The 22536-nt window shown below is 44.5% G+C and overlaps 1 protein-coding gene across 1 annotated transcript in view; it reads right to left on the minus strand.

Moving 5' to 3' along the window:
- Positions 1-21150, minus strand: part of LOC120909306 (membrane-spanning 4-domains subfamily A member 8-like) — a 42731-nt gene extending 21581 nt beyond the window's left edge. Inside the window, exons 1-3 of the mRNA XM_040321054.1 lie at positions 21052-21150; positions 5335-5615; positions 968-1078 (exon numbers count right to left, since the gene is read on the minus strand). Coding sequence (XP_040176988.1) covers positions 968-1078; positions 5335-5610 — 387 coding nt within the window. The 5' untranslated portion in view covers positions 5611-5615; positions 21052-21150. The remainder of the gene's footprint in view (positions 1-967; positions 1079-5334; positions 5616-21051) is intronic.
- Positions 21151-22536: the final 1386 nt, after the last annotated feature.

Below are 22536 nucleotides of genomic sequence, written 5' to 3' on the forward strand. Positions count from 1 at the left end.
CAGGGCAAAGGGGGTGGGGACATGAGTGGAGCCAAGGGAGGGTGGCAAAATTTGGTTTTGCCTAAGGTGTCAAAAATCCTTGCACCAGCCCTGACGCCTGCCGTGTAAGCAGCCTTACATAGCGTGGGGCATGGACTTAGCCCCCTGAGCCATGATTGGCCAAGGACACCCTGTAGCACTCAAATTTCCCACGAACGCACATAATGTTCTAAATACGGCGAACGGGCAAACACACAATTTTCGAGTCAAACTTACATTTGATTCAAACATCAGGCTCATCCCTACATGTGGAGAGAGACACTGGGAGAGTGTCCACAATTAAGGATGAGCTCCAGCGTGTTCGCGTAGCACACGTGCAGAGCCCGCCAGGAAGTCTGCACGGTGCTGCGCTAATCACAGCCAGGGAGACAATGTCCCGATGCTCGGCTGCAGAGATCGGGAAATGTCTCCCTGGCTGTGATTAGCGCAGCGACGTGCACACTTCCTGGCAGGCTCTGCACGTGTACCATGCGAACACGCTGGAGCTCATCATTATCCACAATGACCTCGAGGAGAGGGGATTGGATCTGACCAGGCTGGGGCCTTATAGCTAAACTAAGACACTGGGGGTTATTTACTAAAATTGCATGGTGTAAAATCTGGTGCAGCTCTGCATAGAAGCCAATCAGCCTCCAGGTTTTATTTTCAAAGCCTTTGAGTTTTTTTTTTTTTTAGCTTTGTTTCACAGGTCCACTGTCAAAGAACGCCTAAAATATTGTTTTTGAGGCATGCCTGTGACTGCTCTTGGTGTAACCAGAGTAGCACCTTCTCTGTTCATATCTTATAGAGTTCATTAAATCATAGAAAAGTATTCCCGCTTTGTGCACACTTGACTGCTAAGCACATTTTCATAGGACCCGACTAGGACCTCCGAACAGATCTGTGATTGGCCCATAGGTGTTACTGCAGACTTTTTAATGGTACTTACAAACACAGGGCCCCAAAAAGGAATGCCACTTGGGAGCGTGATAGTAAAGAGGGTGAAGCCCAATGCAATGCCGAGGCCAATCTCCAAGATGGCTGCCACAATGACCAGAATCTGAAGAGGGAAAGAATGAGGTTTAATTAGTTTCATGCAGCTTTGCACAATGCTCTACAATGTACCATCGATATCTAATTGATCCACTAGAGATGAGTGAATCAGGTTGCCTGTTGATAATTCAGCCTAGACTAAGGTGACCAGATTTTTAAAATGAAATCCGGGGACAAATTTTTTGGTTACTAGTAATGGCAACAATCAGCGACTCTCTGCCCGTCGCCTCCCGCCTCACAGCCTTTCAAGTCTTACTCTCCGGGCACCGGCTACTACTGGATGGGGAGCGGAGGAAGATCACTCCGCCAGGGAAGGCAAGGAGACAGGCAGGTGGCTGGCCAGGATTTGAGCCAAGGCAGAAGAACATGCGAGCGAAGCTGAATGGGCATGCGCCCGAAACTGAAGAAATATTCCCTCCGCTCCGACTAGCACATGATCATCAGAAAGGGGCACAGATAATGGGAAAAATACAACCCCCCTATGCTAGTAGGCATGGTGGAGCTGGGGTGTGTAATTCAATTTTTTTTATTTTAATTCTGCACTGACTGTCTTTGAAATTGCCCCTGCCACCTATTAAATCCAATCTGGGGACAAAACCAGGAACAGACTTGGTCCGGGGACAGTCCACTGAAACTGGGGGTGTCTGGTCACCCTAGCCTATTGTTTATTGTTTATTGCTTATTGCTTGTATAGCGTAGAATCACCCGAAGGTATCGAAATGCTTCCAGACCTTAACAATTCACAACAGGACCGAGTGTTACAGGCATAAATTAACATAGTAACAATATAAAATATGTACCACAATTAAAATCAAATAATAAAACAACAATATAACACCATAAAACCAATACAGTACAAAAACCATAGAAATCACATAAGACCAAAAGAGAGACAACACACAATTCCCAACAGACCAGGGGTGGGCAAACTTTTTGACTCAAGGGCCGCAATGGGTTCATATATTGGATCCGGGGGCCAGACCAAGAGTAGATGGACGGTGTGTATGTGTGAATTAATATAAATTAAATTTAAATTTGTAACATTAAATGTTTAGATTAATTTAAGGTAGAAAAGCATAAAAATAATTATTTTACAAAACTTTTATGCAATGTATTTCTTTCATAAAATAGTACCTTAAATTTTAGTGGGAACAGTGTTGTTGGTCTCCCTTTTTTGTTAAGGCATCAAAGTCAAGAGTTAGCTTTGTTGCTGCAATTTGCAGAATAGATCTGAGGCCGCGTACACACGACCGATTTTCCCTGTCGTTTTCCCTGTCGAGTTCCTTGTTCGGCTGTCAAAAAACTCGTCGAGCCAAATTTTCCCATTGCCCGTCGAGGAAATAGAGAACATGCTCTCTTTTTGGCTCGACGAGTTTCCCGACGGGTTTCTCGGCGAAAAGTGTACACACGACCGGTTTTCTTGGCAGAATACGTCTCCCATCGAGTTTCTTGCTGGATTCTGCCGAGAAAACCGGTCGTGTGTACGCGGCCTGAGGTGTTGGTCAGTTAACTGGGATCTGTGACGGGATTTATTGATGTTCATGATGCTGGCACAGTGGCTGCGTTTGGCATGGCACAGTGGTGACAATTGATGGGCATGGTGGCTGCATTTGATGGGCACAGTGAGGCTGCATTTTTTTTTCCGTTGGCGCCAACCAAAATTTGAGCACCAGTCGTCACTGCCCCCTAAGTGCATTTGAAAAACGATATAATGGGCACATATATAAAAGTGCATATAAGAGTGGATAGCTCCGCGGGCCGGATTAAAAGGTCCGCCGGGCCGTAGTTTGCCCATTCCTGGCCTAGACCAAGGGATTTGGGAACTTTCTCAGTTATTTTGGGGTCATACGAAAATTCAGAGAACAAGTTGAACCCAATGTGGCATTTGGTGGGATCCCTGTACAGCCTTATAGCCTTACTGCTCAGCATTAACCTATGCCCTTTCACCTTGTTCATAAATCAATCCCTAGCACATCTGCAGTGTATTACAGAATTATCCTGTCAGTTAACACAACCTTTTAGAATTCTTTCAGATAACCTTGACAGTTTTGTGAGTATCTTTTATTAAAGTTGAACGCAAGCCTTCACCTGACCAGGGCTTATGTACAAAAAGGAAGAGCAGGGAGTTCTAAGTTAGGGTGACCAGACATCCCCGGTTTCAGGGGACAATCCCATTTCTTCCGTTTTGGGCGCATGCCCATTCAGCTTCGCTCGCATGTTCTTCTGCCTTGGCTCAAGTCCCGGCCAGCCACCTGCCTATCTCCTTGCCTTCCCTGGCGGAGTGTTCTTCCTCCGCTCCCCACCCAGTAATTCCGGCCATACACGGTTCGAATTTCGAAAGAATTTTCTTTCGAAAATCGTATCTAAGAATTAGTGGGCTGCAGCAACGGCCGATTTTCGTGCGGCAATCAAATTTGAGAAATTCGGACATGTTGGAAATTTTTGGAAAAACAAATGATTTTCTAATCGGTGATGAGGAAATCGTGTGAGAAATGTAAAAGAAAAAAATGCGCATGTGCAAGAAAAGAAAATTCACGGAGAGAAAAGAAGATTCCTGGCCACGAAAATTATTTTCTGTAGCAACATGAAGGCTTGGTTGGCCGAATTTTTTAAATCAATGATGGCATCATCGGATCACAAAAAAAAAAAACTTTCTGATTTCGAAAATTATTTTGAAATTCCACTGTGTATGGCCTGTTTTAGACTTGACAGGCTGTGAGGCGGGCGGTAGAAAAAAAAAAAAAATATGTCCCCAGATTTTATTCTAAAAATCTGGTCACCTTTTTCTAAGTGTAGTACAGTATGTAAAAAAATACCTTTTATTAGGACAGAAAAATGGCAACTCACTTATACGAAAGGTAATACAAACGCCATCTCTCCACAATGCCGTCCTTATGTTGGAAATCCTTGTGGTGTGCTGTAATGTGACTTTGGACCATGCAGCCGCCACCAGCTAGGTGGATGGATGACAAGAAATAAAAAACGTGCGTTCTGTATCAATAAACGCTTATTGCGATTTTTACGAAAAATATGTAGAAGAATACGTATCGGGGCTACTCACCACACTCACGTGTAAACATAGAAGTCCAGTTTCTGTGTTTACAAGTTCCAGTTTCTGTGTTTACAAGTGGCAGGTCTGCACTCTGGCCCAAATTCACAAAGAAATTATGCCAACGTATCTATTGATACGCCGCGTAATTTCTAAGATGCCCCGTCGTATCTTTGTTTTGTATCCACAAAACAAGATACGCCTGAATGTGGGCTAGATCCGCCTGATGTACGTCTTAGTATGCCATTGGATCTTAGGTGCATATTTACGCTGGCCGCTAGGTGGCGCTTCCGTCGATTTCCGCGTCGAGTATGCAAATTAGCTAGATACGCCAATCCACAAACGTGCGTCCGCCCGGCGCCTTTTTTTTACGTCGTTTACGTAAGGCTTTTTTCCGCGTAACGTTACCCCTGCTCTATGAGGCGTACGCAATGTTAAGTATGGACGTCGGGCCAGCGTAGAATTTTCCATCGTTTGCGTAAAACGTTCGCGAATAGGGCTTTGCGTAAATTACGTTCACGTTGTCTAGGCATTGAGCGGGCGTAATTTAATTTGAAAATCCGACGTGATACTGAGCATGCGCGCGCATGCGCCGTACGAAAAATGCGTAATTTACGTGGGGTCAAGCTTGTTTTACATAAAACATGCCCCCCTGTTCATCATTTGAATTCCGCGCCCTTACGCCGGGAGATTTACGCTACGCCGCCGTAACTTTAGAGGCAAGTGCTTTGTGAATACAGCACTTGCCTCTCAAAGTAGCGGCAGCGTAGCGTAACTACGATACACTACGCCTGCCTAAAAATACGCCGCCCTACGTGGATCTGGCCCTCTGTGTGTAACCCTCCTGAACTCTGTACTCTGTATGTAATGCAATCTTGGTATTTATTTGCCCCTTTAAGACTCTCCTACTGTTCATGACATTTGACTGACCACACCCACTATTTGATGTGATTTGGAGGGCGTGTGTAGGGGGAGGGATTTTGCAGGGGTCGTGATTGAGTTCCAGCACCTATTGTTTGAGAAAAAAAAGCCCTGGTGTAAAATAATGCAAAATTATCTTCTGAAATCAACTTTAAAAATGTTTTTCATCTTTGCTCTTCCCTATATACATATCATATTGACTATTGCAAAAGGACACTTTTAGTGGTTCTCACAATTCCCTGGGCTCTCTGTATGACTAAACTGTTTGGCATATGGTCACCTTGAATACTTACTCCCAAAGCCTTTGGTTTACCCATCAAAAATGTTTGGAAAAATGGTAAAGATGGGTTTATATTTTGCGGGATGATGGTGGAGGGATACCATTGTGGTGCCACAGTGGGGACACTTCTTGTGTGAGTTGAAGGAGGGACGTAGTAGGGGGGCGGAGGATTGACGCTCTGAAAGAAAGACGCCACGTGCACATTTGACGCTGGGACTGCAAATGGATTGCTGTTTGTTGCATTGTCATATAGAGGAGATGCACCTTCATTTACAGGATTTGACATCATGAAATCTAAAATAGAAAAAAGATGTTTAAAAGTTAAAACCAGGATTTTTTTTATGCCTTCCCAAATATATCGTCACAGCAGGGTGGAAGTATAATCCTAATCATTTTTTATATATATATATATATATATATATATATATATATATATATATATATATATATATATATATACACTATTAGGTAGATTCAGTAAGAGTTAGGCCGGCTTATCAGTAGAAAAGCCGACCTAACTCAGAATCTACGCCGACGTATGTTTAAGTGTATTCTCAATCAGAGATACACTTAAACATATCTAAGATACGACGGCTTGCGCCGTCCTATCTTAGGTTGCAATATTTTGGATGGCCGCTAGGTGGCGCTTCCATTGCGGTCGGCGTAGAATATGCAAATTAGTAGATACGCCAATTCACAAACGTACGCCCGGCCGACACAGTACTTTTACGCCGTTTACGTTACAGATAGGCCGCCTAAAGTTAGAGCTAGGCCCTAGTTGGAATAGTAATGTTAAGTATGGCCGCCGTTCCCGCGTCGAAATTCGAAATTTTTACTTCGTTTGCGCAAGTCGTCCGTTTGCGCAGTAAGAAAACAACGTAAAAAATGTAAGGTTAAGCCCCATTAACATAAAACACGCCCCCTTACACAGATTTGAATTAGGCGCCCTTACGCCCGCCCGCTTTAGGCTACGCCGCCGTAACTTAGCAGGCAAGTACATTGTGAATCATGTACTTGCCTCGCTAACTTACGGCGGCGTAGCTTAAATGACTTAAGCTACGCCGCCGCAAAGTTGCGGCAGCGTACCTGAATCTAGGCATATATTACCAAAAGTATTGGGATGCCTGGCTTTACACGCACCTGGACCTGGATTCACAAAGGAGTTACGACGCCGTATCTCCAGATACGCCATCGTAACTCCGAGTGCAGGCCGTCACAACTCGGCGCCTGATTCATAGAATCAGATACGCCTCACAGTTGCTCAGATACAAGCGGCGTAAGTCTCCTACGCCGTCGTATCTTAGGGTGCATATTTATGCTGGCCGCTAGGTGGCGCTTCCGTATATTTCTACGTCGAATATGCTAATTAGCTAGATACGCCGATTAACGAATGTACGTGCGCCCGGCGTATCAAGATACGTTGTTTACGTAAGACATACGCCGGCGTAAAGTTACCCCTCATAAAGCAGGGGTAAGTCATGTTTGGTATGGACGTCGGAAACGTACGAACAGCGTCGTATTTTACGTAGTTTGCGTAAGTCGTCCATGAATGGGGCTGGACGTAAGTTACATTCACGTCGAAAGCATTGACTATTTGCGGCGTAATTTTAAGCATGCCCACTGGGATGCTTTCACGGACGGCGCATACGCCGTTAGTTAAAAGCGTCAATTACGTCAGGTCACGATGCATTAGCATACAACACGCCCACACCAGCCTACTTTGAATTGCGCCGGCTTACGCCGGCACAGTTACACTACGCCGCCGTAACTTAGGGCGCAAGTTCTTTGTGAATACGGGACCTGCCTCACTAAGTTACGGCGGCATAGTGTATCTGAGATACGCTACACCAGCCTAAAGATAGGAGCGTCTAAGTGAATCTGGGCCCTGAACTTTAACGGCAACCCATTCTTAGTCTGTAGGATTCAATATTGAGTTGCAGCTATAACAGCTTCAACTCTTCTGGGAAGGCTGTCCACAAGGTTTAGGAAAGTGCCTATGGGAATGTTTGATCATTATTCCAGAAGCGTATTAGTAAGGTCAGGCACTGATGGGGATGAGAAGGCCTGGCTCGCAGTCCCTGCTCTTATTCATCCCAAAGGTGTTCTATTGGGTTGAGGATAGGACTCTGTGCAGGCCAGTCAAGTTCCTCCACCCCAAACTCGCTCATTCAAGTCTTTATGGACCTTGCTTTGTGCCCTGGTGCCCAGTCATGTTGGAACAGGAAGGGGCTATCCCCAAACTGTTCCTACAAAGTTGGGAACATGAAATTGGTTCTCTCGAAACCTGCTCTAAAGAGCTGACTCAGGGATGTAAGCTCTTGTCTCTGCTCTGTCTGATCAGCACAGGTCGAGATTCGTAGGGTGCACCTGCAGATAGCCCCCCATCCACAAGGAACGGTAGTATAATCCGGGTATGCGTTGTTCTCTGGAACAACGCAGAATAAGGATTCCTATCAGCGGTAATACGGGAGCTTTTGGGTTGTTATGATCAGAGACGGAGTCCATGTTTGTTCAGCCATGCGGCTTCCTTTGTTCCAGGAAAGGCAATATACCCTGTCTCTTCTCAGACACACCAATAGGACTCCTTTAGCCATTATTCATTGGTTGTTTGTATTAACTCATCCTGTTGGAAGGATTTCTTGTTTGTCATTTTGTATTGAGGAAGCGATTGGCTATTGTGCCGATCACTTCCTTTTAGTCACAGATTTTGTGATGTTGGAATAAAAAGCCAAGGAGACTGGTCTCTCTGGTCATGCTGATGGAGCTGAGACATAAGCTGTGGGGATGTCTGTTTTACTTGGGGATATACGGGAAATAGAGTTGTAGGTGTAGCACCCACCCCAATTCTAGGGGACGCTATTTTAAATTTAGGGGAAGTCTGGGCCAGTACTTAGGCCCAGACCTGTTTGATTAACCAAAATTTGCATCTGTTCTGGCTGTGGTACTACTTGGTAGTTTTCCTTGTTTCCTGAAGATGGTGTTGCCACCCTGGCCTTATGTTGGAACACAGGTGTACCATGGTGTGTTGGGTGTCCCTTCTCGGCAGAGGTGCAGTGGGAGTGGTGACCCCGCTGTGCATGCGGGGAGGGGTACTTAAGGGACGGATGCCATTGATTGGGGTTCTTCCTCACCTCGCGGCCCTCCTTGTGCGAGGGGTGCGTGTGTGTGAGCCCGACTTCGGGGCCACATGGGCCCGGAGTGATTCTACTATGGAGTAGGCCTAGTTACGCTGGCTAGGGCCTACAATCCTAAAGGAGGATCTCTAGCTGTCTGTCCACAAGGGAAAATGCTATCTTGATGAAGGAAATCGGGGGAGGACCTGCCCTGGAGGAAACTGGCAAGGTGCTATTGTCTCGGGTGAGGCCTGGTGACCCAATCAAGGAGAGATCCACTACATTAAAAGCCCTGCAGTCTGCTGGTTCCGGCTTGAAGGCTCTCTTACTGCTTGGCTGGAGGTTTGGGACTTTGAATGTATGTGGATGCGTCCAGGAATCCTCTGCCACAGGATTTCAAAGGTCTGTGGCAGGGACCAAATACATTCATAGGTCTGTGACAGAGACCAAGTTCATTCCAAGAGGTCTGTGGCAGAGACCATCTGGACATTAGTTTGTGCGTCATCCCGTCTGCTAGGCCAAGTGAGAGGGGACTATCCAGGTGAGCAATACCCACTCAATAGCTGAGAGTGGAGACTGATTTATTCTGTACCGTGTGCCTGAACCTTTCCCTGCTCTTCTCCTCCCTTCTGCTTTCTCTATTTCAAGTTATGTTGCAGTAAAAAGAAATAAAACCTAACTGTTGGAGGTTTTACATCTGTCTGGACATTGCATTTATTATGGACTTTCCCACCCTGACAACAAAGCTACAAAGGTAACGTGCAAACCCAAAATTTAACCAGCAGCTCTTACGGGGGTAGTGCTACATAGGTAAGATGCATTAGATGATTAGGCTAAATGTGTGCTTATTAGCACAGGAGATATGGTGTGCGTTAAGTGTACAGCCAAATTTCCCTGACAGTACACCAATTAAATTGTTTGCTCTTGGACTCCGCCCAGACCCATTGTGTGCGAGATGCAAGGGATCTAATGGGGACACAATGCATCTCCTTTGGCAGTGCCCAAAGTTGCACCACTTTTGGACTGGCATAGTAAACACCATCAACAATACTTTTCAAGTAACTGTCTCTGTTGACCCTAACCCCTGCTTATTGGGTATACTGGATGAGGTTATAACAGACAAATATGTCAGAGAGGCGGTATCCAGAGCACTGTTCCAAGCTCGAAAGTTGTTCTTGCAACATTGGCTCTCTCAAACCTCTCCAACTTTAGAGATGTGGTTAGCCAATGTGGGATTAACTTTAGGATATGAGAGATTGATAAATCAGCATAGAGGCCGTCCGACCCGATTCAATAAGATCTGGGGATGCTGGCTAGCTACCACTGGCTTGACTCCATTAGACCTAATTCTTGATAGGCTTTTGACTTAACATGGGAACTCAACAGCTCAGTGTGTCCTCACCCTTGGAGTGAGTTTAATTTAAAGTACTGGGGAAGAGATATGATAAGAATGTCTTCCTAGACCATAACTAGGGATGCATACACTGTGAGTCTGAACCTGAGATGTCATTAGTCATTATATCCAGGGCTTTTTTTCGGCAAGAACTTGGGTCAAAGCAGTCCTGGCACCTCCAGCACTGAATATATGTTATGGCAAGGGGTGCTTGGATGTGTTGGAGGGTCTACTGATGCTGGCTGCTGCAGGGTCTATTTTTGTGTGGTGGCCTATGCCAGGGTTTGAAAAATTTTCATGGAATCTAGGAGCCAGCTAAAAAAGTTAGGAGCCAGAAAACGTGCCCGTCCCACCAAGCTTGCGCGCAGAAGCGAACACATTCCATGAGTAGCGCCTGCATATGTAAACTGTATTCAAACCACACATGTGAGGTATCGCCGCAATCGTTAGAGCGAGAGCAATAATTCTAGCCCTAGACCTCCTCTGTAACTGAAAACATGCAACCTGTAGAATTTTTTAAACGTCGCCTATGGAGATTTTAAAGGGTAAAAGTTTGTCGGCATTCCACGAGCGGAAGCAATTTTGAAGCGTGACATGTTGGGTATCAATTTACTCGGCGTAACTTTATCTTTCACAATATGAAAAAAAATTGGGATAACTTTACTGTTGTCTTATTTTTTTATTAAAAAAATTGTATTTTTTTCCAAAAAAAGTGCGCTTGTAAGACCGCTGCGCAAATACGATGTGACAGAAAGTATTGCAATGATCGCTATTTTATTCTCTAGGATGTTAGAATAAAAAAAAGATATAATGTTTGGGGGTTCTAATTAGAGGGAAGGAGATGGCAGTGAAAACACACTTTAAGAACTGCTGTTTTACTTGTAATGCCTACAGCCACCACCAGATGGCGTCAGGTCACAGAAGGAAGCTTGGGCCTTCACAAGGCTGCAAAGCCGCAGCCTCAATTACCGGACGTCGTGGGCCCCCCGCGATCGTGCGGCGGGGGAGGTGGGGGCAAACGGAGACACAGGATCCTGTGCCTCCGTGCGCCACCACCTCCCCCCTTGCGATCACGGCGGGCCCGTGACGGCCGGTAATTGAGGCCGCGGCCTTGTAGGGTCGCAATTGCGACCGGGCGCCCAGATTTTGTCGAGCCCTGGCCTATGCCATACTGCATTTCTTGTTATCATTACCAAATTCTATACAAATTACTTAGCACAACAAAATGATACTTGGCTCTGTATTCTCAAAATGAGGAGGTGCCGGGAGCTGAGTAGGGGGTAATATCAATGGATGGTGCTTCGGAGGTGCGTAGGGAACAGGGACAAGAAGTGACTCACAAGCTCACAATGGGGGAGTTCCAGAACCTATTCTCTGAGACCAGTGGTCTGAATAAGAATTGATACATGCACATTATTGTGTATTTTTGTAAGTACATTAACATTTATTTCATTTTATTTAATACAAGTCTGGTGTGCCTTCTTCTTATGCTTTTTTTTCAGTACAGGTTTTCCCCAAATTGATGTGGGAAGGAAGGCTGTGTAGTGTGTGATGTGAAAGTGGTGGCTACTTATCCTTATTAACAAGATTGAAAAGGAGCCTGCTCTGAGCCTACACATGGATTTACTGATCCTGATTAGGGATGAGCTTCGTGTTCGAGTCGAACTCATGTTCGACTCGAACATCGTATGTTCGACCGTTCGTAGAATTACGAACGTTATGGGCCATTCGCGGCAAATTCGAGTGGCGTGTCACGGCCCATAATTCACTGCGACATCGCAGTGCATTGCTAGCTGATGCTTGGCCAATCACAGCGTGCAAAAAACAGAGAGCCATAATTGGCCAAAGCCAAGGTGACTTTGGCCAATTATGGCTCAGGGGGTTTAGTACATGCCCCGCACTATAAAAGACCGCCTGCAAGTCGGCCTTGTGTAGTGTGTTGCGGTGGTTAAGACAGAGAGAGAGTGTCATTTATTGCAGGTAGATAGAGCAGGCAGGCTAGTCAGTTAGAGTTACAGTGTGTAGAGGATATATATGCATCCCTGTTGTATATATATTTATACACTGTATTGAGTTTAGCTAGATCCGCTCTTCCTAATTTACTGACAGGCAGGCAGGTGATTGTGCTAGCTGCAGTATTCTCACGTGGTGCACTGTCTGTGTCCTCTGCAGTGTGCACCTAAAGCTATGTGGTGTGTGTACTGTGTGTGTCCTCTGCATATTGTGCACCTAACGTAAAGCTGGTGTTTCTCATATTTTATCCTAGAGTCAGGGATCTGCTCATATTAATACTACAGGCAGAGGATATTGCTGCAAGTACTTTCACGTGGTGTACTGTCTGTGTTCTCTGCAGTGTGCACCTAAAGCTACATGGTGTGTGTACTGTCCGTGTCCTCTGCGCATTGTGCACCTAACGTAAAGCTGATGTTTCTCATATTTACTCCTATAGTCAGGGATCTGCTCATATTAATACTACAGGCAGGGGATATTGCTGCAAGTACTTTCACGTGATGTACTGTCTGTGTCCTGCAGGCCATTAGTATGTCTGGAAGGACAACAAGGAGAGGCAGAGAGTCACGAGCCGATAAAAGAGGGCAAGCAGGCTCTGCATCTAGAGGCAACAGTGCTGGTCGTGGACACGGTGTATCCTCATCAGCACGTGCCCGTGGGACATGCTCATTCTTTTTTTTCGGCAGCTGGCCGTGTTGAGCCGCAACATGCCGAAGACTTGGTAGAGTGGATGCTGAGGCTTTGGTCAGTCACAAAAGGAGCGGTGGAGAAGGTGGCCATCTGACTGATGCGTTCAGACACATTTTTAGTCCACAGCCCCAAGGTATGACCGGTTCCAGCAACCATCGCCAGCGTCTGTTTTACATGGTGCGGGAATACCTAGGGGCAAGATCAGACTTGGACACCTTTACCACCGAAAATCCTCTGGCTTACTGGGTCTTGAGGAAGGATCACTGTTCAGAGCTTGCACAGTACGCAATTGAGCTACTGGCTTGTCCTGCATCCAGCGTTCTTTCTGAACGCACATTCAGTGCTGCTGGAGGCTTTGTAACCGATCACAGGGTGCGCCTCTCCACCAACTCGGACGATCGACTGACCTTCATAAAAATTAATCAGGCTTGGATCACCACCAGCTACCAAGCACCTGATGCTGATGTAACTGAATAATGTTTTTTGAAATGTCAGATCTCTTAAAGACTGCCTATGCTGATGCTGAGTGACTATCCTGTTATGCTGAGTGACTATTCTTTTCCTTTTCAATGATCATGCTGATAGGTTGTAAGAACATTTTTGGTTCTGGGCACCGCCACCAGTGGCTAAGGCCCAATTTTTCTGCCCCTGTTTAACAGGGGCGTGTAATTACAATTTTTGATGCAATGCTTTGCAGCAGGCTCATTCCTGCACTCCAACTAGAGTATCTGTGAGGGGTTGCAGTGTTGTGGCACCACCACTAGTGGCTAAGGCCTTATTTTTTTGCACCTGTTTAACAGGGGCGTGTAATTACAATTTGTGATGCAATACTTTGCAGCGGGCTCATTCCTGCGCTCCAACTAGAGTATCTGTGAGGGGTTGCAGTGTTGTGGCATGGCCACCAGTGCCTAAGGCCCAATTTTTTTGCACCTGTTTAACAGGGGCGTGTAATTACAATTTTTGATGCAATACTTTGCAGTAGGTTCATTCCTGCGCTCCACCTAGAGTATCTGTGATGGGTTGCAGTGTTGTGGCACAAGCACCAGTGCCTAAGGCCCAATTTTTCTGCCCCTGTTCAACAGGGACATGTAATTACAATTTTTGATCTAATATTTCACAGCAAGGCCCATTCCTGCGCCCACCAAGAGTAACTGTGAGGACTTACAGTGTTGTGGCACCAGCGCCAGCACCAAAGGCCCAATTTTTCTACCACTGTTCAACAATGGCATGTAATTACAATTCTTGATATAATAGTTCACACAGCAGGGCGTTCCAGTGCCCACCAAGACTAACTGTGAAGGCTTACAGTGTTGTGGCAACACCAACACCTAGGGCCCAAATTTCTGCAGAGTATATACGGCAGGCCCCTACTTTCAAACATCCAACTTACAAACGACTCCTTCTTGCAAACGGAAGGAGACAACAGGAAGTGAGAGGAGATCTACCCCTAGGAAGTGAAATTCTCTTCTGTAAGAGGTGTCTCCTGTCCATTGATGCTTTATCACCAATCCTGGTTTCACTAAAAAACCCACATTTTCTAAAAATCATTTGTCATTGGGACAGAAAGTGATTTGCAATCTTCTGAACAGATGCACACAAGACAGAAAATCAAATGTTACAGGGGTGATAACACTTCTCTGTTTTCAGTAAAGCTTAAAAATAGATGTTATGGCTGGAGCTACACTTTAAAAATGTACCAGTTCAAAATTACAAACAGATTCTACTTAACAACAAACCTACAGTCCCTGTCTTGTTTGCACCGCCTGTATACTGCTGTTCAAAGTATATAGGGCCAAAGGGGCTGGTAATGACCTGGGGGATGGGGGCGGGGAAACCCATGCTATTTTTCTCAATGATTTTCATCCATATTGCAGGGACCAGACATTACATTAAAGCCGCAAGCAGTTTTAAATGACTTTTTTTCTTCTAGTAATCTCATTTTGTGCAGGGACAGTGCCACTTCACAGGCATAGTATAGACACCCAGCAGGTACGATATTTAAAGGAATTTTTCAAAAAAAAAAATTCACTTTAAGCATCATTAAAATCACTGCTCCAGAAAAAACTAGAGTTTTTAAAACTTTTTTTTACATTGATACATGTTCCCTGGGGTAAGACCCGAGTTCTCAAACCCGTTTTATGACAATAACTTGCATATTAGGCTTTAAAATGAGCACTTTTGAATTTGAATGTTCGAGTCCCATTGACTTCAATGGGGTTCTAAATGTTCGCGCAAACGTTCGGTCCGTTTAAACTTCAAAGGTTCTGGTGCGAACCTAACGGGGGGGTGTTCGGCCCTAATCCTGATGCCCTATTTTACCTGTAGCACTGACAAGATTTTTGTTTATGGAAAATGTTATGCTTTAAGTCACTGCTGCTTTCCTGAACTTTTTATGAGTTCTTTGCGCAGATGACTTTGGAACTACTAGAGAAGATGGCAAGGGTGGTAAGAGCAACCATAAACTTGGGGGGGCATGGTTTCGTGCTGGCTGTACCCCCCCCCCCCCCCCCCACCCCCACAGGAACACCCATAATTTGGGCTTCAAAATTGGGTGGAGCCACAGCCAGCATATATAGGTTTGTTTTGAGGACAATGGGGGCCCCTGATCAGAATGTGACAAATGGGAAATATGCAGTTTGTCTGCCAAGGAGGCAAATCAAATTTGAAATGTTTTAAAAAAAGTTTTAATTATATTAACATTACTGGTTTGATTATGAGACCCATCTTTTTCATCTGTAGAAGCAGAAGAGAAAATACTGTCCTTACCCTTTAACTAATGATATATTTAAAGAATTTTTTGGGGTTCCTTTTACTTCCTGTAGCAATATGTTTTTCTTAATTTATTTAGCTGCTCTGATTGCATTCCTTGTAGTTTTGTATAGCTGATGATGACCTATTTGCTCTACATTTTTTATATCCATTTTTTTTAATTTGTATTACATTATAACTGTAGCACTATCCCCGTAGGGGCTGCTGGTTCCCCTATTCCTGTACAGCCAGACAACATGCATTCTCTGCTTGCATCCAAACACAAGAAGTCAGTCTCTTGGCTTTGTTTTGATGTTTTACTAGGGGTAACCACTTGGATGGGGTAATAGGATTCATGGGATGCCCAACTTGAAGCAAAGAACAACAAGAACAGGGTACAACTTCCTTATTCTGTACAAAAAGATCATTAAATGCTTCCTTTCCTTTCCTCACACTATCCTTAGTGGATTTAGAAGAATAAGTCCATTACAGACTAGAAGCTCCCAGCCCCTGTGGAAATAGCACAAAAAAAAAAATTATAGTAAAAGGGGTGTAATGGCGCTTACTAATCAATCAACTGCTAAATTAAAAAGCAAAAATAATTCTAATACCACATAAGGTGGGAACAGATGCACCAATTTCAATTTAGGGACTGAGATTAACAAACCCTAGAGGAAAGCAAGTGCTTCAACCAGAATGTGTAAGCCCACCAGAGATCGAAGGACAATAAAAGGGATCCGGGGCACTTAAAAAAAAAATAGGCAAACTGCATGCAGGAGTGTATTATCTCTTAGTGTAGCTGGAATCAGTTATAGACACAGTTTGCAGGCACTACCAGGCCTCCAGCTGCTATGTCAAACCGCTCTGCTGAATAGATCCTCCTAAACCATCCCAAGCCCAGTCCTAGGCCACTGACATTCTCCTCGGCACTTCATCTTCTACTCTCCTACTGGCATTACTCATACATATTTAAGGGCTGACTCAGCCACCCTACCAGGCCCTCTACCTGGGGATTGGCAAAATTCCCCTGAATATGCAGATCAGCCCTCCTGGCCTCTGTCCATTAACTTCTAGAAGTTTCTTCGAACTACTAGAACCAGGGGAGTCATCCAACCTGATCTGCAGTAAACCCTGACCCAGATTCCAGACTAACACTTACCATAAGTCAATAAATGTACCCGCACTAAACTAAAAGCACACAAGAGGGTGCTACATTACCTTGGGATTTATCCACTCCTGTTTCATTGTTGTTCTTTTATATTTGTTACACAGTGGAATGAACTTTGTCTATTATGGGGTTTATTTACTAAAACTAGAGGGTGCAAAATCTGGTGCAGCTGTGAATGGCAGCCAATCAGCTTTTAACTTCAGCTTTTTCAAATATGCTTTGACAAAAAAATCTGGAAGCCGGTTTCTATGCAGAGCTGCTCCAGATTTTGCACTCTCCAGTTTTAGTAATTAAAACCCTATGTCCTTAATACATTCCCACATGTCCTCAGTGTTCTTTGTTTGGTCTTTTTAAAAGCTCAGCTTATTAAAATTTGCTTTTAGAAAGTAAGTGAACTTGTCATACCAATATGTATGTTTTTCCTGTGATTGATAGAATATTCTATGATAACTGTTGCCCCATGTTGTCCCTAATTTACACATCTACAATCAGCTACATGTTATTTAAAATTAGACCCAATAAGTTCAAGAAGTTCAAGAAGTTCTGAGCCTTAGTCAAGTGTGGAGTCCCATTTTCCTAATCAATATCAGGGTAGTTGAAATATCCTATAATATTCACATTGCCACCTTCCCCTGCCATTTCTGTCTCTAACAACGGTCAAATCTTCTCCCCATCCCTTATGCTGCCTATATCAATCATCCGCCAATAATTAACTTTTTTTTTTCATTCACTTGAAGCTCCAGCCACAAGAACTCCTTAGGCCGCGTACACACGGTCGATCCAAACCAATGAGAATGGTCCGACGGACCATTTTCATCGGTTCACCGCTGAAGTGGCCTGATGTACGTACACACCATCAGTTCAAAAACCGATCGGGTCAGAACGCGGTGACGTAAAACACACGACGTGCTGAAAAAAAAACGAAGTTCAATGCTTCCAAGCATGCGTCGACTTGATTCTGAGCATACGCGGGTTTTGAACCGATGCTTTTGTGTACTAACCATCGGTTTGGACCTATCGGGCAGCGGTCCATCGGTTCGATTTTAAAGCAAGTTCTAAAATTTTTGACCGAAGGACAACGGACCGATGGGCCGTACACACGGTCGGTTTGGACCGATGAAACTGAACTTCAGTGCGTTTTCATCGGTTTGGACCGACCGTGTGTACGCAGCCTAAGTGTTATAGATCACATTTACTTTCAGATTGTTCTTGACATAACCGCATACCCCTCCTCTCTTTTCTATTTTTTCCCAACAGGGCTGCACCCATCCCATTTAGGTGCCGACTGTCCCTACTGTAGAGACAGTAATTGACCAAAAATGCAGCCCACCTTTCAGTGAGCCCAAAACCCACCTTCTTATACCAGTTCCTCAGCCACTTGTTCAATTCTCTTAGTTCTAGCTGTCTCTCTGGTGTAGCTCATGGTACAGGGAGTAGCTTAGTACATAAGTCCCTGAAATTGTGCCAATGTGAACCATACAAGCTGGCCACCACCCAACAATCTGTCCTACAGATCCACAATGTGTCAAACCCTCTACCGAGTAAACAGCATAATGTTTGTCAATCTCGGAATTTGTGACAGATTACTTTGGAATCTCCTACTACCAGTATTTGTTTATCATTGACTAAACGCCATACTAGAAAAATTACTCCTCTGGCAGCTAGGGAACCTATTTTACATTAGTAATGGTACCCCAGAGCTGATATCTTGATATCAGGCAACTGGCCATATTTATCAACTCAGGACTAGCCTCAGCTACTTACCCTGGGCTTCTGTACCTCCAGTTCTCTACCATCCTCAACACTGGCTTCAAACAGCAGCTTATGGATAAGGTTTAGACTCTCAAAGTTGGTAATGGTCCACAATTGGTGTGGTATGAATCTATGCGCCACGGCTGGAATGACCGATTGGTGAAACCAGGAAATTACAATAAGAAAAATAGATGAACCATAAAACGTGTGGATTAAATATAGCAGCTCCCCAAATTCAGGTGACTGAAGATACAATGGAAAAAAGTGAGGGAAGGGGGCACTTAGATAAGTATTATTAAACAATGTGTATTAAATATTAAAGGTAAATAAAGTCCATTTGTAATAAGATGAATTATTTCAATCATGTGCAGAAGAATTATAAGTGATCAGAAAGTCCTCAGTAAAAGTATTCTGTATCTTGATTGGACAGTGAAGCCTCCACCAATTATGTGCAATTCACTCGACGTGAATAAATAAATTGGCTCCTTACCAAAAACAGTGGACCCTTTAATTAAAAAGTGGTCAAATGCGCCTGAGTTACACAAGGTAACAAATGGTATGTGTAGATTCATGATAGATTGTTGGTTAATTTTCCATAACATAATTTTTTTCTTTTTTGATGACCAATGCTTCAGACCCTAGACCGGCCCTCTCACAGCGCCAAGCAGTTCTCACCATGTCCTGCTGCTCTCACAGTAAACAGTGCTTCTGTCAGTGCCCATTAGTTGTAACTGATGGGGACTGGTGTAGCTGTTGGGCACAGTTATAACTGCTGGGCACTGTAATAACAACTGGGCACTGTGAAAACTGTTGGGCACTGTTGGAACTGATGGGGACTGTTGTAGCTGTTGGGCACAGTTTTACAGTGCCCAACAGTTTTCACAGTGCCCGGTTGTTATTACAGTGCCCATCAGTTGATATTACAGTGACTAGTATTGTTATCACAGTGCCCGGTAGCTTAATACCCAGTAGCTGATAGCAATTGTTAATCCTGTGTCCAGCAGAGTTTTCATGATGCCCAGCTGTTCTTTTACTATGCCCAACACTAATGCTGCTCAGTAGTTAACTTTATAGAGCCTAGTAGCTCAATACCCAGTAGCTGATAAAGTTGTATTAAACCCCAAAATGTGCTACATTGCAGCTTACAATTCTTAGATGTGGTGGCTGCATTCGTTTTTTTTGTAAGCTTTTGTACTTTATTTTCACCTGGTGATCAGGCCAGTAAATCAGTTATTTTTCAATGTCCTTTAACAGACCAAGCTGTCCAACAAAAGTGTCAGTTAGTGATTTGAGACAAACCATTTACTGCTTTCAAATTTCAAGAGGAAGAACAAAACTGTTGCTTAAAGAGGGGGTTCACCCTAAAAAAAAATTCTAACATTACATTGAGCTGACTTCTGACACTGACAATATGCTGATCTTTTTTTTTTTTCGTACATACCGTTTTATCGCTATTTTTCACCCTGGCTTCCGGGTAATGAATCCCGCGGGAGAGGGCGTTCCTATTCACAGGCTAAGTGATTGACGTGATGAGAAAAGCTTCCCACAGGCACATACGGCCGCGTCATGAGTTGCCGAAAGAAGCCGAACGTCGGTGCGCAGGCACTGTATAGCGCCGACTCATAGTCCAGCTTCTTTCGGCAACTCGTGAGGCGGCCGTATGCGCCGGTGGGAAGCTTTTCTCATCACGTCAATCACTTAGCCTGTGAATAGGAACGCCCACTCCCGCGGGATTCACTACCCGGAAGCCGGGGTGAAAAATAGCGATAAAACGGTATATACGGAAAAAAAAGATAAGCATACTGTCAGTGTCAGAAGTCAGCTCAATGTAATGTTAGATTTTTTTTTTTTAGGGTGAACCCCCGCTTTAACTAATTAAAAGGTGTTAACAGGAGTTTAGTTTTTAATTTAGTGCCCAGCAGTGTTATCATAGTGCCTAGTAGTTGTCATTACAATGTCCAGCAGTGCTATCACAATGCCCAGTCACACAGCACCTGATAGTAGTTAATCCAGTGGGGCGGGCACCATTTAAATTAGGCGCGTTCCCGCGCCGAACGTTCTGCGCATGCTCCGTGTTCAAATTTCCCGACGTGCTTTGCGCGAAATTATGGCGCCCCGACGTTTTTTTTGAACTGCGATGTGCGTAACGGCGTTTCGTATTCCCAGACGTCTTACGCAAAAAAAAAATTCGAAATTCGACGCAGGAACGACGGCCATACTTTAACATGGCTGATCTAAAGATAAGCCATGTTAAAGCAGGTGTAACTTTGCGACGGGAAAAACCGACGACGTACGAGATTGCGACGAACGCGTGGATCTTCGTGGATCGCCGTAACTAGTCATTTGCATATTCTACGCCGACCACTATGGAATCGCCACCTAGCGGCCGGCCTAGAATTGCATCCTAAGATCCGACAGTGTAACTCAATTACACCTGTCGGATCTTAGGGCTATCTATGCGGAACTGATTCTATGAATCAGCCGCATAGTTAGGACGGGCGGATCACAGAAATACGACGGCGTATCAGGAGATACGCCGTCGTATCTCTTTTGTGAATCTGGCCCAAAGTGCCAAGTAGTTGTTTCTACATTTCCCAGCAGTGTTTTGCAGTGTCCAGTTGCTCACACATTCCCCGTCAGCTCTAAACTCACACAGTGGTTCTCTTACACCTCTCTCAATGCAACTATAAACATTTTGGTACTCGGTGACATCACAACGACGCTCAGTTTTGTGTTTATGTGCATTGGAGGTATAGGATTGTATTGAAGTGTACAAACTCCAGCAAAAGCTGGCTATAGACAACATGGTATATGCCAGTTTTGCATTAATAATAAACACATTACATGTATACTCACGCTTCCGTTCGTGTTCTAAGTGTAGGTCCAAATGTAAGTATCAGGAAGTGCGAGTCCTACAACTATAACAGTTACCTTTAGATCTCTTACCTTAGAGACAAGGATGGCAGGTTGTATGTAGATCCAAGGTGGTAAAATATGCAAAGCAGCTAACGTGCATAAAAATCTTACAACAACACTTAACACTAATAAAAATGTTACCTGTGTTGGCAGTTTTTTACAGGCTGCCATTTGCTCTTTGCTTCAAGTCATTGTCTTGTTAAAGTCTTTTGGATAAACATTTGAAAGTGATCACGTAGCACAAATAATCTTACTGATGTGTTGAAAATGTTGTGAAAATGTTGATGCCTCCGATAGAGCCGTTGGATAATTGGGTTCCCTGGTTCCTATATAGTGACCCTTCACATAAACATGTAGGCCCGGATTCAGAAACGAGATACGACGGCTTATCTATGCGCCTGATTCAGAGAATCAGTTACGCATAGATTTCCCTAAGATCCGACTGGTGTAAGTGTCTTACACCGTCGTATCTTAGGCTGCATATTTACGCTGGCCGCTAGGTGGCGCTTCCGTATAGTTACGCGATGAATATGCTAATTAGGTAGATACGCCGATTCAGAAACCAACGTCCGCCCGGCGCATTTATTTTATGTCGTTTGCGTTAGGCTTTTTCTGGCGTAAAGTTACCCCTGCTATATGAGGGGTATATGCGGCGTATCCTATGTTAAGTATGGCTGTCGTTCCCGCGTCGAATTTTGAAAATTTTACGTCGTTTGCGTAAGTCGTTCGTGAATAGGGCTTTGCGTAAGTTACGTTCACGTCGAAACCAATAAGGCTTTGCGGCGTAATTTCGAGCATGCGCACTGGGATTTTTTCACGAACGGCACATGCGCCGTTCAAAAAATACGTCAAATACGTGGGGTCATGATTAATTTTAATAAAACACGCCCACATCATCCCCATTTAAATTAGGCGGGCTTACGCCGGACGAGATACGTTACGCCGCCGTAACTAAGGGTGCAAGTCCTTTCTGAATACGGAACTTGCGCCGTAACTAAGGGCGCAAGTCCTTTCTGAATACGGAACTTGCGCCCAAAATTACGGCGGCGTAACGTATCGGAGATACGTTACGCCCGCACAAAGATAGAGAAATCTATCTGAATCCGGGCCATACTCTCTGACACACTAAAGCCAGAGCAGAAAGTGTATTGGGGTAGCATTCAGATGACAGTGACAATAACTGTACACAATAGCAAATAGCATTTGCAATATAAACATTTCCCAAACAAGATATTCTGAAACCTATTTTTACAGGGTAGCCAAAATCCAGCTCAAGGGGCAAAGTCTGCACCTCCTCAGCCCTGCCTAACAGGGAAGCCCTAAATATGAAAAACTCTGGGCGGATCATGAGTCACAGTTCCTCATTATACCCTTCAATTGGCCAGTGGTAAACCTGTCAGTGGCTGGAGTTGGGGCCCAAAACTG

Source organism: Rana temporaria, chromosome 8, assembly GCF_905171775.1.
Source record: "Rana temporaria chromosome 8, aRanTem1.1, whole genome shotgun sequence".
Classification (NCBI taxonomy): domain Eukaryota; kingdom Metazoa; phylum Chordata; class Amphibia; order Anura; family Ranidae; genus Rana; species Rana temporaria.